Source organism: Marmota marmota, unplaced genomic scaffold, assembly GCF_001458135.2.
Source record: "Marmota marmota marmota unplaced genomic scaffold, marMar, whole genome shotgun sequence".
In the NCBI taxonomy this organism is placed as follows: domain Eukaryota; kingdom Metazoa; phylum Chordata; class Mammalia; order Rodentia; family Sciuridae; genus Marmota; species Marmota marmota.
The window spans coordinates 67,034,472-67,052,102 of NW_026000174.1; the positions used below are offsets into that span (position 1 = coordinate 67,034,472).

Genomic DNA, 17,631 nt, shown 5'->3' on the forward strand with positions numbered 1-17,631 from the left:
AAAAATGGGATCTACTCTGCACCTTTCCCCCATTCAGCTTCAGGCCCCCATTCATTGCTTATGTCCTGTCCTGACACTGGTTTGCTGTGTGCCCTTGGACTGGTCGCTTTAGCTTTCTGAGCCTTAGATTCCATTGTCTACTTCTGCTGGGTGCGCATGCCTATAATCCTAATGGCTCCAGAGGCTGAGGCAGAAGGATCACAAGTTCAAAGCCAGTCTCAGCAACTCAGTGAGATCCTGTCTCCAAAAATAAAAAAGGGCTGGAGATGTGGCTAAGTAGTTCAGTGCCCCTGGATTCAATCCCTGATACCCCTTTCAAAAAAAAAAAAATTATATTCTCAAATTGAGGCTATATAAACCCTGCCTCTTCCAGTTGCCCTAATCTCTTGAGGGTAGACTTTGGAACTTGTTTTTATTCTTTGGGCAAAGAGAACCTAGGAGTCTGTACTATTTCAAAGGCTGGCTGGGCCTCCCAGGGTGGCAGGCTAGTCCAGGGGAAGAACTGGCTTTTATACTTGAGGGCCAAAGCAGCAGGTCAGAGAGGTTTGGGCAGCTGAGGGGTGCTATTGAGTCTGCTTCAGGACAACCAAGCTGTTGACTAAGCTGCAGCAGTGCAGGCCCATTTGCAAGGCCTCCACTCTTCCACCTGCCCCAGACAGAGGGGTGTTGGCCTGCTTGTATTTGGGGGATGCGGAGGCCACATTTCCAGGAGATCAAGAAAACAATGAATAGCACTTGGGTAGACAGTGGCAACTTTTTTTTTTCCTTGTGGTACAGAGGATGGAACCCACTGCCTCAAGCATAGTTTCTGAGGCACTATTTCCTTTTATTTTTGGTACCAGGACACTTAAACTGAGTCACATCCCCCAGGCCACTGAGGCTGGCTTAGAACTTGCAGTCCTCCTGCCTCAGTCTCCTGAGCCTCTGGGATTATAGGTGTGCACCACCACTCCTATTTCCCATTTTTAATGGAGGAAAAAAAAAATGCCCGGCAGCTCCCTTTCACAATTCAATCCCCATCTCTTTTTTTTTTTATATATATATTTATTTAGTTAGTTAGTTATTGGCAGACACAACATCTTTGTTTGTATGTGGTGCTGAGGATCGAACCCGGGCTGCACGCATGACAGGCGAGCGCGCTACCACTTGAGCCACATCCCCAGCCCCAATCCCCATCTCTGCATTCGGCTGCACCTAGCCTCTGGCATGGCCCCGTGTAAGGTGGCCCTGACCTGCATTCTCCCTTAGAGGGTTGTGGCAGAGCCGATTTCTTGGCAGTCACCACCTGACAAGCCTGAGGTCATTATCTAGATTTTCACCACCCTGATCGTGGCAGCATGCTGGGGTCACAAAAACTCCACTGCCCCTTATTGCCTCCAAGACTTAACTCAGCCTATTGCCAAGGACCCGACTCCAACAGACCATCCCCACCTTACCTGACACCAAGGTTAGTGGGTGGGTACCTTGCTTGGTGCTGGCCCCACTCCCACCCCAGCCTTATCTTCCTGCACTCCAGGTACTGGCCTACAGGTCACCTGAGCTCTGGTTTTTCTGTGGGTTTCCCATTGTGTGGCACAACACCCTCTTGGACTGTCTCCAGGTTCTTCTCCCTGGGGTGACACCACCACAGGGCCCCACCTTTATTCTGCACACCCCAGCCCAGCATGTCAACCCCCCCCCAGCCCCGAGGCTCAAAGTCACCTCCAGCTTCCCATCCTCTCCACTCTCCTTAAACTGCCCCTCACCCCAGGGGCATGAACCCTGAAAGCTCACTTTTCCACCTGAACCAAGTGGAGGTTGTTCATGTTCAGGTTTCTAAGCAGAAACTCGGCCTCCCTCCCTGGACCAATCTTGGGTTTCTGCAGGGTGTCTGGCCCAGTCTCAGTAACAGAGCCCTGATGCTGACCTTTCCCAACTGGCATGCCCCTGGCCAAGTTCGAAGGAGCTGGGATGCTCACTGCTGCAGCAGCAGAAACCAGAACAGCCCTGTCACAATAGGAGGGTGGGTCTTTCTTGCACCCAAGGTAGTGTTAAGGCAGGTAGACAAGTGTTTCCCATCTTCCCAAACACTGCCACCGGGCAGGTGCTTGCCGCCACTCAACAGGACCAACAGCTTCCACTCGTGTGGACGGATGCCTTTTTAGCCACTGTTACTCTCCAAAACCTTAAAAGCTGTGGGCTGGGGGCCGAGAGGGAGGGAGCACAGGAATGGAGCTGGCCCCAGGAGAGAGGCGGAGGAGAAAGCTGGGCTGTGGTTAAGTCATTTATTGATTTTTATTTCTAAAACCCACATAGCGCCACTTTGCTGCTTCCAGAGCTTCAAAGAGCTAATTAACCGCCCAATGAGCCCACCAGGGAAACCAAGCCTGTGGGGGAAGCAATGAGGTGAAGCCAAGGTCAAAGAGGGTAGCTGGGTTCCAAGGCCCTGTCCCAACTCCTGTCAATTAAGAGCAAAGGCTCACCCTTTTCTAGTTTAGGGATCAGTTAGGGAGGCCCACCCCACTCGCCTGCTTCCAAGCACTCGTCAATCCCTGCAGCTTGTGGCTAAGCACAGCATCCTGGACAGGCCCAGATGGCCGGCTCTGCTCCAGGGAACAGAAGTAGCCCCAGCTCAAAACTGGAGAGCAGCCCAGTTCTAAGGTGGCTCTTCCCAGGAGTGGCATAGCCAAGCAACAGCAGCAGAGGGTGGCCAAGAGCCTCACTACCTCATGGACTTGTAACACAATTTTTCTGATGCCACAACAGGTACCATGACAGCCCCAGACAAACAGCCAGCCTAATACCCTCCATGAAGATGTGCTGCTGACAAAGCACAAGGTAGGGCGCTATCTTGCCCCCACCACTCCCCAAGCCTACAGTGTTGGCAGCCGTGAGCCACCAGCAGAGAAAGAAAAAAAGCCACTTGGCGGTTTTAATTTTAGCTACTATGCCTGACAGGCAGGATTAGCTGGCTTGACCTTTAGTGCTGATGGCCCCCCAGGCCCAGGGCCTTAGTCAGGTGGCAGCTTGCAGGCACAAGTCACCACTGGAGCTTAGCAAATGTGGGGGTCCAAGTGCCAGGGAAAGGCCTTCAAAAGGACAAACGAGAGAGATATGGGGTAAGCTTGGTTCTCAGTGCATGAACCAGAAACAAGACAGAGACAGAGGGGCCACCCACACGCTCCACTCCCGGAAACTCAGTCTCGCAGGGAGCAGGTGGAAGGCTTCCTTAATTAATGTCCCATGGCTTCACTCCAGAAGGGGGAACAGGGGCCAGATGCTGAACACAAACAAAGTATGGCAACCTTGGGGCCACTGTGGGTGGTGGCAGAGGGTTAAAAGAAAATAAAGAAACAGACCCAGAAAACCACACTGCTCTTTTATTCAACGGAACACCCCCCTTTAGTGCAGTGTCGAATCAAACACCGAAAAAAAAGCCCAGAGAAATTTCTGTAGATAAACCAGTGAAGAGAACGCGCGTTACACATTATTGTCAACATAATCACTCCATGAAGAGGGAAGGGGCGGGGAGAGAAGCAGAACAAAGAACGAGGGGCTCAAACCCCTAGACACTGCAAAACATTCAGACATTCGGGACTAAAATAAAAGAGGAAGGCTTCCAGGAAGGAGAGGAACAAATGGATTCTGTGGCAGCTTAGGTGGTCGGGGAGCGTGGAAAGGACTCTGGGCTGGCAGGCCAGCCCAAGGTGGCTTCAGCTGTGTCCCTACTGCTGGCAGGAGTGAAGGATGGTTATGAAAAGCCACCCTTGGCAACTTCACAAGTCTCTTTGACAAGGTGGCAGAGATAAACTGCTACTCAAAAATTTAAGACAAACGTCTTTAGGGGTGGCTATGGACCCTTGAAACACTTAGAACCAAAGGACCCCCCCCAGCCTAACATTAATAGTCAAAGCCTGTGCCTAAAACCATTTGCTCCCCTCTTCTTGGCAAGGGGAGAAGGAGGAATGGAGAGAAGGGAAGGATTCTAATTGCAGCAGAAGACCGGGGAGAGCATCTCCTTGGACGGAGTCTGAAGAAAGGAAGAGATAAGGAAATAACAAAAGAAAAAGAAAAAAATTAATAAAAATTTCACGATATGGAGCCAGCGTGTTCCGATTCCGTCCACAAAAATAACTCAGGCTGCTTTGCCGAACCATCCTGTCCACCAGGGGCGCTGCTGAGGCTGTCTGCCTGGAAGGGTCACCAATGGGCGCGGAAAGTCCTCACTCTCATGGCTCGGGCCATCGCCGCTGCGGGGAGGGATCCTGGCGGCCCGGTTTGGGGAGAGGCAAAGGGAGTTGGGTGAGGAGAGAAAGAAGACAAAGAAGACACTCGATGCTACGGGGCGCCAGGAGAGCCCAAGCTGGCGCCCCTACTATATCCTGCCCGTTCCCAAGCGATTTCTCAGTCGCTTGGCCCAGCCCGGTGCGTGCACACACACACATGCGTGCACACACAATCACATGCGTGCGTCCCAATGTCTGGCTCCATATGGTGAGGTTCGGCGTGTGTTTAAACGAGACCAATTCTCTCTCTATATAATATATATTTTCTTAAAAAACGAGTCTAGTTCTGTGGTGGAGGCGGTGGGGGAGCTGGAGGCATCCCGAAGGGTGGCATGCCCGCCACCCCCATGCCCATCATGGTGACAAAGTTAGAAGGGTCCATGGGAGGCGGAGGAGGAGGGGGCGGGGCATACATCATGCCGGCGGAACCAGGTGGCGGAGGCGGCGGAGGGGGAGGGGCCCCGGGCGGCAGAGGCGGCTGGACCCCGGGGGGCAGGGGCACCATAGTGGGGTTGCCTTGCATCTGAGGGGCTCCTGGAGAAGCTGCGGCAGCCGCCTGCTGCTGTTGCCATGGCGGGATGGACCCTGTGCCAGCGCTCGTGGTGGTAGTCGTCGTATCTGGGGTGGTAAAGAAGCCCAAGGTCACACGCGCGGGGGGGCACACCGCGGCTCTCTGCGGCTGCTGCCTTGGGATGGGGGGCGAGGGGCGCCTGCTCCTTGCTTGGCATGCGGTACGGTGGTGGGGGGCGGGCGGGCAGGGCTGTCCTGGTGATGGGGAGTGGAGGGGTGGGCAGGACTACCCTGGGGTCAGCCTCAATGTCTCTGGGCTTAACAGCATAAGCCCTTTGTCACCAATGCCCCTGGAGGGGCTGAGGGAAAAGTACCAGACTCAAGAACCGGCTCTGACGTCCCTCCGCCCAGCCGCCGCCACCACCGAACGGCACATTCAACCTCAAGGCCACAGCTGCTCTCTCCCCACTGCCCAGTCCCTTCTCTGCAGTCTCTCAGGCCCAATCACAACCCCGTCCAGAGCAAGCATGCACCTTCCCACTCGGCCCTATGTACAAGACGGGCCAGCCAGCAGTTCACTCAGCTGGCAGAGCCTGGACTTCCGATACCCTGCCTACAACTGCAGGCTCCCCTCCAGACCCCCACAAATCTCTCCCCAGACACAACCACACCAAACATCAGCTTTCCTCCCCAAGACACCCCCAGGGCCAGGCGGCCCCTTCCATTTCTGCCTCCCAAATCCCCCAGCCGAGAGCGAGTCTCTTCCCAAGGTGTGTGAGCTATGAGGTCTTATTGTTCTAAACCCCAACCCTTGTCCCACCCACCCCCACAAGCCCAAAATATTGCACTCACTTTGCTGCCATGGCAAGGGGGTACTGGAAGCCATACTGCTGCTGGGCGGAGGGGGTGGCGGAGGCTGCTGCTGCTGCTGCTGCCATGGGGGAAGAGGACCAGAGGGAGGGGGCGGGGGCTGCCCACTGGGAGGCGGCGGCGGTGGCGGCATCATGCCCATAGGCGGCGGCGGCATCATACCTGCAGGTAGGTCAAAGAAGGGTGAGGCCTCAGGGAAGGAGGGGACCTGGGCCAGAGCCCCTGCTTACTTAACACAGACTTAGGTGGAGACCCACAGCAAGCAGACAATATTACCTTTTCCTTGATGCAGGCGATAGACCCCAGAGCCCACAGGCGTACTTCCCAGGTACTGATCTTGATGGAAGGAAAGAGCAGGGACTTAGCAGGACATTTGAACCAGCCAGGGAAGACACCCCCCAACATCTTCCTCAGTCACATAGCTTGAATACTACCCTTGAGACAGCAGCTCTGAAAAGTCTTCATATGGAGGCAGTGCTAGACCTCCCCATGCACAAGGCACTTCTTACTCAGATAGTCTTGCTCCTTCTAGAACCCAAGACTTGGCAAGGCCAGTAGGCCCAGTGCACTAGTAAGCCATTGTGAGAGCTGTTTTCAGCTCACAGGGACCCTGACAGAAGCCCGTGCTTACCCCAGAGCCCCAAGGTTTCTGGTCTGACACTTACTTACCCATTGGAGGAGGGCCATGGTGCCCAGGTGGGTGGGGGCCCTGGTTCATCGGTGGTGGCGGTGGCTGCATCCAAGGGGGTGGGGGTCCATTTGGGTTGTGCTGCATGGGATGTCCACCATGCCCACCTGTCAGGCTGGGTAATGGGTGTGGGAAGCTGTGGGGGCCACCTCCAGGCCCGCCAGGACCACCTCCATGCATGCCATGATAAGGCCGACTCTCTGAAGGGCCAGAATTCATCCAGGGTGGGCGGCTCTGGGTGGTGGACATGAGAGACTACGTGAGAGCATTTCCGGCCAACGTCCCTGTCTGCTCCCCCTGATGGCAACACTGTTCTTCCAGCTATGCCATAGGACCAGGATAAAAGCACAAGAGGCCTCCCAAAGTAAGAAGTCCCCCACTGGCCAGACATTCCGGAAGAACAATGTTGCCATCCATGTCCATCACTCAGCTCCACCCAAAGCACTTGGCCATAGCTTCCAGTCTCTGAGGAAGAGACTAGGGGACCAGGCCAAAAGAACCCTCCCCCAAGGCTCACCGGTGGAGGCGGGTTGTTGGCAGGAGCAGCAGGCCGAGGTGCACTAGCCAAGGGTGTGGTCGCAGGCCCAGAGGTGGAGCCCACAGATGCTGGGACAGGAGCTTCCCCAAGTTCAGCCATCAAGGACAAATATTCTTTATCCATCCGTGCTTTATCCTGAGCTGACTGGGGGTCACCAGGCCTGAAGTGGGGTGGGGGATACAGAGAGCAGGGGAAGCTTTGAAGATTCAGCCCTCAGATCACCCTTTCTTTCTAACCTCTTACTAGGCATATAGTGTAAACAGTCCTACCAGCTCCTTGGTTCAGGGCCATTTCCTCATCTAGAGTGCCAGTGTCTGCCACAGCAGAAGCCCTGGGCCAAGAGAACTGGTGAGGAAGCACCAGGCCCCTGATAGTCACAAGAACACAGGTTCACCCTCTCCAGTTTCATCAAATCCTACTTGCCCATTACGAAACAAAGAGTCTCTCCAAGACTAGGCAACTGCCAGAAAGAACCTTAACAAAGCCTTAGAGAAATGCTGGTGTCAAGGGCTGATTTACAAATAGTCAAATTCTGTAGTCAGTTTTGTTTTGTTTGTTTTTGATACTAGGGATTGAACTCAGGGATTCTCTGCCACCAAGCTATATCCCCAAATTGGGTTTTTTTTTTTTTTTTTTTGGGGGGGGGTACCAGGGATTGAACTCCAGAGCACCACCACTGAGCCACATTCTCCATCCCTATTTTGTATTTTATTAGAGACAGGTTCTTACCAAGTTGCTTAGTGCCTCACTAAATTGCTGAGGCTGGCTTTGAACTCTCGATTCTCCTACCGCTGGGATTTCAGGTGTGCACCAGTGTGCCTGGCCCCCAAATTTTGAAAAATATTTTTTAGTTGTACATGGACACAATACCTTTATTTTTATGTGGTGCTGAGTGAAAATCAAACCCAGTGCCTCACACATGCTAGGCAAGTGCTCTACCACTGAGCTACAACCTCAGTCCTAGTCTTTGAAATTCTTAGAAAGGATCTCAGTTAAGTTGCTTGGACCCTTGAACTTGAGATCCTCTGCCTCAGCCTCCTGCCAGCTTTGAACAAATCTTTAAGCAGCAAAGGCAGTGAACTAATATTGAGCCTCAGTGAAAACATTATAATAACCAATCTGGGCCTGTGGCACACACCTATAATCCTGGTGACTTGCAAGAGGATGCCATGTTTGAGGCCAGCCTCAGCAACTCAGCAAGACCCTCTCAAAATAAAAAAGGACAGGGGATATAGTTCAGTGATAAAAATTCCCCTGAGGTTCAATCCCTAGTACTAAATAATCAGAATAGAAACCTTTTGGTTTTCTTGGACACAAGACAAACAATAAAACAGAGTTGTTCTGTAAGATTGTTTCTAATCCTTCTCAGTTTTATCAATCACACCATCACCCAACCATGTGCTAAAGAGAACTATCTTGTATGTCACTGGTTACCAGAAAACCCATAGAACAGCTAGTCCCTCACCTTTGAAACTTGCAATCTGAAGCAATGTGGCCAGCTCCTCCACACTTGGTACACACTGTAGTATTGGTAATGCTGCGGGTCTCTGAGCTCTGCCAGGGTCTTAAGATTCTGTTGAGAAGAGAAAATCAACTCAAAGGCTGTGAACACCCTCTCCACTTGCACAGCTTTTTCAGGTCTCTGCACACTCCTCTCAACTGATCACTACCTGTTATCATCTTCCCGAAGGGTACCATTCAAGCGAGCCAATTCTCGAAGCTGCATCTTCCGTAGATCATTCTGGTCCTCTGGGGTCTCAATACCTTGCTTCAGGATGTTTCTGATCTAGTGAAGACACAACGAGAAGTTAGTCATGCATAACTGTAATCCCAATGACTCAGGAGGCTGAGATCAGTCCCTGCAACTGAGATCCTATTGTAAAGTAAAAAGGGTTGGGGACTTAGCTCAGTGGAAAAGTGCCCCTGGATTCAATCCCCAGTACAAAAAAAAAAAAAAAAAAGAGAGAGAGAGTAGCAGCTAGCTGCCTACGTGCTACGTGCCTGGGCCACCACCCAGATTTCTATTAAGAGGTTTCCTTTCTTGGCTCATCACTCACCTGTTCTACTGCCTTTTTAACATTCTCCATTGTATTGGCAGTGACTAGGGCATGAAGTGGCTCATCTTCCCCTGGCAACATCTGGCCATCTTTGCGTCCAACCTTCCCTTCTTTCACAGACCCTTTCCCCCGGATCATGATCTTGGCGTTACACTCCTTCTCAATATTCTTCAGGGTGTTCCCTCTAGAGGCATAAAGGATTTAGTTAATACTCAAGTTCACACTCGACAGAGGCTGGGCTGGGTGCAAATTGATGGAAAACTGCAACTATAGAGAATCAAATTTTCCCACTGAAAACTCTGTGCCCTTTAAGGTAAAGCTAGTCACAGCGAATCTGAGGATTTTCTTTCTCTGAAGTAAAAAGAGAATATTGACAAGAGTTCTCACAGAATGGCCTAGTTCAGCCAAAGTCAATGCCTTACTAAAACAAAACCAATGAATGGCACCCCAATTAGGCACAAGGAGACACATCTAGGCTCTAAGGAATTCTATACCCCAATAAGCTAGTGATTACTCACCTGGGCCCAATTAGTAGCCCAACAAAGTTGATTTCTGGATACTCATCTTGAGGGATCATTACTTTATCACTCACACGTGTTGCTGGAGGTCTAAAGAAGAAAGACAGTCACCAACTCTGCACATTTCCAGATGAGATCACCCAGTTTTTCTAAAACTAAACACCAGTATTATTTATGGGTGAGCTTGTACAAGTGGTGAGTAGTACCAAAACTGCCCCAGCAGGTCACATTTGACAGGCATGTAACCTTGTCCCAAGGGACCTAGTCCCTCTTCTTACTTATAATCTGCAGGTGGCTTGAAATCAGGGTTGAGGGCAACCATCTCTGTGATGAGGTTGTGCCGCTCCTCTTCCAGCTTTTTGCGGGTACGGAACTCTCTGGTGTTAAGTCGCTTCCCCTCACTATTGTAGATGGGCTCAGGGGAAGGGGACCTGTGGGAAACAGACCCCCGTTACTGCTCTGTCCCTACTTCCCTCAGTCCCACATGGACTATAACAGTCTTCCCCAGCCCCTCTGCCTCTCAGACCCTAACACTCTTCGGAGGAACCGACCATAACGTGTGCTATTTGAGATCGTGTGGAATGGGGAAATGGAAGCTGGCTTAGTATTTTGGGGACTGGGGTGTGTGTGAGAAAGGAAAAAAAAAAGGTTTTGTTTCTAAAAGTGATGTGGGGGGGAGTCTGTCCTTTGGGGGAAATCTCTGGACTGTAAGTGGCAAGGACAGTTTCATCCACAGGAGTCTCCTTGCCAAATATAATTTTTCTTTCATTTGGGAAAAAAAATGCACTATCCCAACTTGGTTAACCACAGAAACCCGAGTTTAGGTGAAACATTCTCTCTTGGAGAGCTCATGCCTATCAGGAAGAGCACTTGTACCCCTGACACATAGTGAACACGAGCTCTTTCACCCAAAGCAGCTGGGACTCAAGCTATTGCAGCTACTTGGTCCCCACAATGGAGAGAGATGGTTCAAGGCTTCGTCTCTGCTTTTCCTTCAATGGCCTGGCTGGCTGTGTCCAAGGCCCAGGAGACAACCTGTTTCTGGCTGTTCGAGGTGGGGAGTCTGGATGGAGAAAACCGTTAAAGTGCTAAAGCAGCTTCTGCTAGAGCTGCAAATGCAGATTTGGTCAAATACTTGTCTAGGGTCTGAACCTGCCAACAGCAAGGGGGAAACCTATGATTCTCCGCCAGAGTTTACAAGTCCAGAAAGCAGATTATTCTCTCTCATTTTTTAAGGAGTAAAATGCTGATGCTACAAGCAAAAAAAATAGTAATGATAAAATGGTCAGTTTACCACAGCTGGATTTTGCGGTAATAAAAAAAGAGAAGTCACACTCCTAGAATTCTGAGTTAAGATTACAAAAAGGACCATAGCTTGATATTCTGTATGAAAATTTAGTAGCAGCTGCAAGAAGGGAAAGACCATGTGGATCAGGTTATTAAAAAAACATCCTGAAAGTAGTTCAGACTCCTACACCCTTGGTTTAGTTGAGAGAACCTTGCCTAGATGGAGAGCAAGGACTGAACTCGGCTGCTCCCACTGTCTTCAGCCTAAAGGTAACCATGTCATACCACGTCACACACACGATGGAATAAAAGGTCAGGTTTGTTCATGACTAATGACGGCTAAATGACACCTCCGTTTCTAGCATTTGTATAAACTGTTAGCACAATCCAGTGAAAGTGAACACAGGCAAACATACCCCAGCTCATTAGACTATCATCTTACACATTAAGGTCTACAAGAGATTTTAAAACACCTTTAACTGTGCAAGTTAAATAACATCAAAATAGCATATGAAGTGGCTTAATTTTGATATACCTTCTTAAGAAATAATCTTATTAAAGAAAGAAACTTATGCATTTCCTTCCAACCTGGGCTCAAAAGCAAAACCAATCAGGCATTAGGGCCTCTTTCAAAACTAAGTGCAAGGGAAGAAAAATCCTGCTCTGGTTTTATTTCTAACATGCTTGACATTTCTATGCCCACCCCATAGCTGTCTAGAATTGAGCACTTCTGGCTAATCACCAGAACAAGTTGTACCAGTCCCAAACTGGCCATTTAAAGGCCTCACAGTTTAACCTCTTCCCAAATTGTGGAAGTGAAAGGCAAAAGCTAATAATCTAGAGGTTAGGCTGGCTGGACTTCTTCACCTGAATAGGCATCGGGCACATCAACTAAATTCTAATCCCAGTTCTCCAGGAAGCAAAGAGGTTTGTTAAAAACTCAATCCTTTAGAGGAATTGCCTGTAACCTGTAGACATTATTAAAGGGGAAAAGGCCAAAAAGACAACTAAACACTTGTGGTCTATAACCTACAATGGAAATCTTAAAAAGAAAAAAAAAAAAATCTTCAAAAAGAAATATAACATAACACAATCTTCCAACCAAAATCTACAGGTAAAAATATAACGGATTTATTAAGTAAAATTAGAGAGTCAACATGGAGAAATAACGAAGCTGTTTCCTGGCAAAAGGCAGCAGAAAGATGCACGTGAGTGACTTGTAAAGCCATTCTATCATCTTCCTGACTGAATGAGCCAGACTGGGTAACAAAAACCAAAAACACTACTTTTTAAAGCAAAGTCTTTTTAAGTATGCTGCATGCACTAAGAGGTATTTCAGTGAGAGGAAGGTTTACTATCTTATTAAGTGATCAGATGTTAGCTGTTCAAAGATCAGCCAATACAATTTCAGTTTAAAAAGTCCATCTCCCTCACATAAACTTTACTTTTTAGAGGTGAGAGACAATTATAAACTGAAATGACATGACCACAGCTGTTTGAGGCCCACATTCCTTAAAAAAAAAAAAAAAAAAAGTAATTTAGGATTGGTTGCTTGCCTTCCCAAAACAGGTGAGGTAAGAATATACTGGCCCCTCCCCAAACCCCCAGGCAATGGCCAAGGCTGAAAATTAATTGGCAGTGAAGGAAGTTGGTTAGAAATCTCACCTACTTTTAAAACCACCTCAAAACCTTAAGCAGAAATAGTGTATCAATGAGCTGGTCTAATTTTCTGCCACGCTTAATTCAGTGATGCTCAAAAATACTCTTAACCCCTGCATCATGTACCTGTGAGAAAAACTACACCCTGGACTTGCAGCCAAAGCAGGCACTGAAAAGGCAGGTTAATGGCCACCTCTCACTGTCCCTCAGGGTGGGTAAATCAGGTTAAATCTACATGCTTACCAATTGGAAACCAGTTGTCCATTTTTATGTAACTTTTTATTCTTTTTAGTTAAAACTCCAATTTTCTAACTGTTGACTGACCACATACATTTACTAATTAAACCCTAGTCCCCAGAATGGTCAGACCACCAGTCTCTTTAACTAGGATTTTATCGAACTGACACAATGTTGCCACCAGTAAAATGTATTGAGAAAAAGGTAAAAGCGTTACTGTCAGCTGGTTAAAACTGTTTCCCAACCTGTCCTCAGGGTTAGGGGGGATGCCCAGGTCTCCTGTGCGCAGTTTACGAGTCAGGTCTTCTATCTGCAGTTGCACTGGAAGAAACCAGGTTAGGAAAGAAAAAAAAGGATGGAAAAAAGACAATGTTACCAAAAAACATCTCAAATCTCAACAACAAGCATGAAGAACTCGGAGACTTTGAAAGGGACGATTGATTGATCAGTGAACACATTGAGGCAAAAACCCCCAACCACCTATTGGCAGAAGTCCACTTACATCTATAGGTTATTTTTTCACTTCAAAATGGTTATCACTTAAGGAAGCAAACCGTTTGTTGGAAGAGGGGTTAGCAATAAAGACTGTTCACTAAGGCTAACATCAAAAGCAATTATCAGGAGGTGTTCACTTTTCCCTCCCCACCAACACTTGCTTATTACAATTGGCACCCCAAACCAACACCCATTGTGTGATATCACCGGTACCTGGTTCCCATCAAATTACTTGAGGGCAAGACTTGCGAAGTTAATTTTTCTTTGTGAAATATTAAACATAGCCCAAAGTGAGACCCAATTAACATGGGACAAAGAAAAATACCAGTTGAGCAAATATCATTTCAATTAAGACCAGGTTTTAAACTTCTGAACAAGCAATACATTCAATAACCAATTTGACATCTTATAGCAATTTATACATACACTTTCTGTACATCCAGACCTGTTACTAGTAAAGGTCTCCCATACCTGTGGTTTTTATGCAAACATTAAATGGAAAATCATGTTTTATCTTCATACACCAATAGGCATAAGGTGCTAGGAGTTTATTTTCAGACCTGCTATTGATGTGGAGAGTAGGTATGTAGAAGATGCAAAGTGTGGATCAAGGAGAATATACGTGGCCCTCAGGCCTTGACCTGAGGCTGTACCCAAAAGAGAGATGAGGGTTTCACAAAAGTTGCCAGAGAATCCAGGGAAATGTTACACAGCTGATTTCCCAAAATAATAGGAACTGCAGAGCCAGAGTACTTTCTTCAACAAACTAATCAACCACCTGTTTCTTACCTTTGCAGCATCTCAGAGTTCTTAGTAGGCACCTCTATCAAGGGCAAGGCTAACTGGGTTGGATTAGAGTTGAGTTGGCTCCTAGATATATTAATGTACATCTAACCCCAGATACCTTCTAATTTGAAGTACATCACACAGGGATATATACCACACCCTCACACTGAACTTCTCAAGAAATGAAAATCCATTAATACAAAAGACAATATTAGGGGCACCCTGGACAAGACACTGTGCACTGTGAGAGACAGAAGGCGAGTAAGACATGGCTCTGCAAGTTCCTTTATGCCAGACACTTTTGACTTCAGTCAATGATGTGGCAGTCCTCTCAGGTGGATTGTGGGGGTGTGGGTTCTGAGCTGAATAAATAGTTGATACTGAAATTATAAAAAGTGTTGCTATCTTCCTGGGATCAGAGGCCTGTACCAATCTCTGCTTGGATTCTATCTACACTTTGATGATGGCTAGAAACAGCCCTTAGGGCTCAGTGCATTGATGAGGCCAACAGGGAGAGGAAATCAAGTTGTAAAGAATGAGTCTGTTGTCCCCATTTTCAGGTCTGCTTGTATTCTTGTGCTATGACTCCACTAGAGGCATTCCACAAGGTTGTTAAGTCCCACACTGGTCTAATGAGACACAAGTGAGTAGGCTGGAGTAGATAGGAAGAGTGGGGAAAGTCTTAGTAGTACTGTGAAAAAGGAGATAGAAAGCCTATAATCCCAACAACTAGTGAGGACACACAGGAAGATCAAGGCCAGGATCAAGTTCTAGGCAGATGATATCCTGTCTCAAAATTTAAAAAGGGCCTGGAGGTGTAACTCAATGGTAAAGGACCCCTGGGTTAAATCCTCAAACCATACAGAATTATAATACCTCAAAATTCTCAACAATTACTGGATACAGTGGCATACACCTAAGACTCCAGCAACTCAAGAGGCTGAGGCAGGAAGACTTTAAATTCAAAGCCAGTCTCTCCAACTTAATGAGACCCCGTTTCAAAATAAAGTTAAAGAAGACAGGCACAGTGGTATACACCTCTAATCCAAGCAACTCGGGAGGCTGAGGCAGGACTACAGATTCAAGAACAGCCTCAGCAATTTAATTAAAGTAACTCAGTGAGACCCTGTCTCTAAATAAAATATAAAAAAGGGCTGGGAATGTGGCTCAAAGGTTAAGCGCCCCTGGGTTCAACCCTCAGTACCCAAAATAATAACTAATTTAAAAAAATAAAGTTAAAGAAAAGGCTTGGGATGTAATTCAGAAACAGAAAATGCTCGGGTGTCCAATCCCTAGTACCAGAAACAAAGCACCTCCCCGCAATAATATAAAAACCACAAAATTAAAACCCTCTCCAAAATTAAGCCATGGGGCCTTGAAGCTTTTATGGGAAGGCCACAGCCTCATAAAGCCTAAGATGTCTTTGCCCTAATTTCCTCCCAAGGGGGTGAGCGGGCAAAGAGAGAGATGTTTACTTGATTAGTAGGATATGTTATCAAGCATACTTTCTGAGACAGTTGGACAAGTATATAAAGATTGCATTAGACCTTATATTATTTTCTTAAAGTAATTTTGAGGTTAGTTTCAATCCCACTGTGGATAGTCGTGAAATATCAAGGGGAAAGCTACCACTTTTTACTGTGTATCAAGCAATATCCCCTTCCCAGCAGAGTTCTTTAGAAGTAAATACAAGAGCCTTCATCTTAAGACAGCTCTCCAGAGGCCAAACCAGAAGATGCTGAAGGGAAGGTTAAATTCAAGAAAATGGTAAAAAGGGGTGAACTGTAAACACACTGTCAAGGAACACTGTTCAAACTGAGTTTTTGTTTTTGTTTTTTTCCTTTTCAGAAAGAACCTATAAAAAGTAAAACCACATTTTAGGGAAAGGGAGAAATATGAAATTATGGTGAAAGGCCATGCTGTGAAAAAGGTACTTGGTTTACAATACCTGCAGTGTTCTCCACTGGGGCCTGTCCAGAGAGGCAGACAAGACACTCACCTCACCAACTGGTAATGAACAGCAGCTGAAAAAGGTGGGCTGCTGGAATGGGGACTATTCTCATTCCTAAATGGGGCCCTCAACCCTTCCTGGCACTCGTGGAGAACACTGCTGTTATGAACAGACCAAAACAAGGAACTACAAATGCAACACTTGCTGAGCAAAACCTGACATTATACCAATGACATGAGAATACATCTGACCATATCTTGTCTCTATAACAATAATAATAATAAAAAAAAACTATAGGACTTTCGACAGATATAGCACTCAGAATAAATAATCATCTAAAAATACACTTGGATACAGAACGTGTATTTACCTATGTAAGCTCTTTCTTGTTCCCGAGTAAGTCCAGGGGGAATAACAGTAGGCATTCCTGGAATCACTGTCTTCTGTTCCATTGTATCTTGATTCCATCTGCTCCGTTTCCGCTTCTTACTTGGGAAGTCTAAAGGCAGACAAAGACCATCAGGTGCAAATATAAGCCTGCACAGTATTACCAACAGGCAATTCAGGTTTCTTAGGATATATACGCAGAATGTCAGCACACTCTGAAACTGAGAACTCCACTTAAGATTTAAATGGCAAAGAATGGAAAAACAAACTTCAAAGGTCAGAGATGAAAACACGGCCACTACAAGGGTACTTGGTTCTGGGTCAGGAAAGTTGATATTTCACATTTCAAAATTTTTTCTAGAAGGGCTGGGGTTGTGGCTCAGTGGTAGAGCCCTTGCCTAGCTTGTGTGAGGCACAGGGTTTGATTCTCAGCACTGCATGTAAATGAATGAATAAAACATCCATCAACAACTAAAAAACATATACATATACACATATTTTTTTTGTTGTTTAGAAGAACACTGTAAAGCATGTGAACAACTTTTTTCCAGTGATGGGTATGGAACCCAAGTTCCATATAAAGTATTGTAAACACATACACTATTATTTACAAATGACTAATGGTCCAGCAGAGACAAGACTGAAGAATTAGTCTATAAAGCAGTACTGAGAACTGCCGGCTCTTCCCAATTCTACCTCCCCCTGTCCCAGTCACCTTTCTAAAGAGATCAGGGGGCTGGGGATATAGCTTAGTTGGTAGAGTGCTTGCCCCACATGCACAAGGGCCCTGGGTTCAATCTCTAGCACCACAAAAAAAGGAATCAGCCTCTAAAGAGATCAGAGCACAACCAAACCAAATTACTAAATGAAAAGGCCTGATTTTTTCACCAGGAAAAAGGTGCAGCCCAGACTAGCATTCAATTTCCCTGATCAGTTGGGCCGACAGGATCAGAACTCTTAAATACCAAATTCAACAAGACACAAACTCTCATTCCCCGATACATGCCATTTCCCTACACGTAGCACGTCGTACGTATACTTCCAAAGGGTACAAGCCCAGAGAGAAACCCTTTTTAAAACTAAGTGGAAAACTGATCACACTGAGAAATCTTAGGGTAAATAAAGGAAAATCAAGTGCCAAAAAAGATCGGACCCAATCACCACCTGAAGCCTTCCAACCTCTTCCACATTAGTGGAAACACAGTTTATTGTAAAAAATAGATTCCTCTAAGACCAGAATGGGAGCTGCTCCTCGTCGTCAGTGAACCCCTCCCCAGCCTTCACCCTTACACTCTACACCTGCTTGGACCCCAGGTCCTTTGGTTTGGGCGGCCCAAGGCCGCAGCCACGCTGCGCCTGCGCACCTCCCGCCCTTCCTCCCCC

The 17,631-nt window shown here is 47.2% G+C and overlaps 1 protein-coding gene across 13 annotated transcripts; it reads right to left on the bottom strand.

Moving 5' to 3' along the window:
* Nucleotides 1-3,341: 3,341 nt before the first annotated feature.
* On the bottom strand, nt 3,342-16,404 carry Sf1 (splicing factor 1). Of its 13 annotated transcripts, XM_015478208.2 has the most exons (13): nt 16,232-16,401; nt 12,875-12,950; nt 9,725-9,877; nt 9,447-9,536; nt 8,929-9,112; nt 8,542-8,657; nt 8,337-8,444; nt 6,851-7,031; nt 6,315-6,588; nt 5,922-5,981; nt 5,628-5,807; nt 4,679-4,883; nt 3,342-4,244 (listed from the first exon to the last, which is right to left on the bottom strand). In XM_015478208.2, exons 1-13 carry the CDS (start codon nt 16,311-16,313, stop codon nt 4,115-4,117), a joined length of 1,839 nt encoding a protein of 612 aa, XP_015333694.1. In that variant the 5' UTR covers nt 16,314-16,401; the 3' UTR covers nt 3,342-4,114. The 13 variants fall into 13 exon arrangements, with proteins under 13 accessions (XP_015333694.1, XP_015333688.1, XP_015333687.1 ...); XM_015478202.2 differs by having other exon boundaries at nt 3,342-4,883; nt 5,922-5,976; XM_015478201.2 differs by having other exon boundaries at nt 3,342-4,883; nt 6,311-6,588.
* Between the last annotated feature and the right edge of the window lie 1,227 nt (nt 16,405-17,631).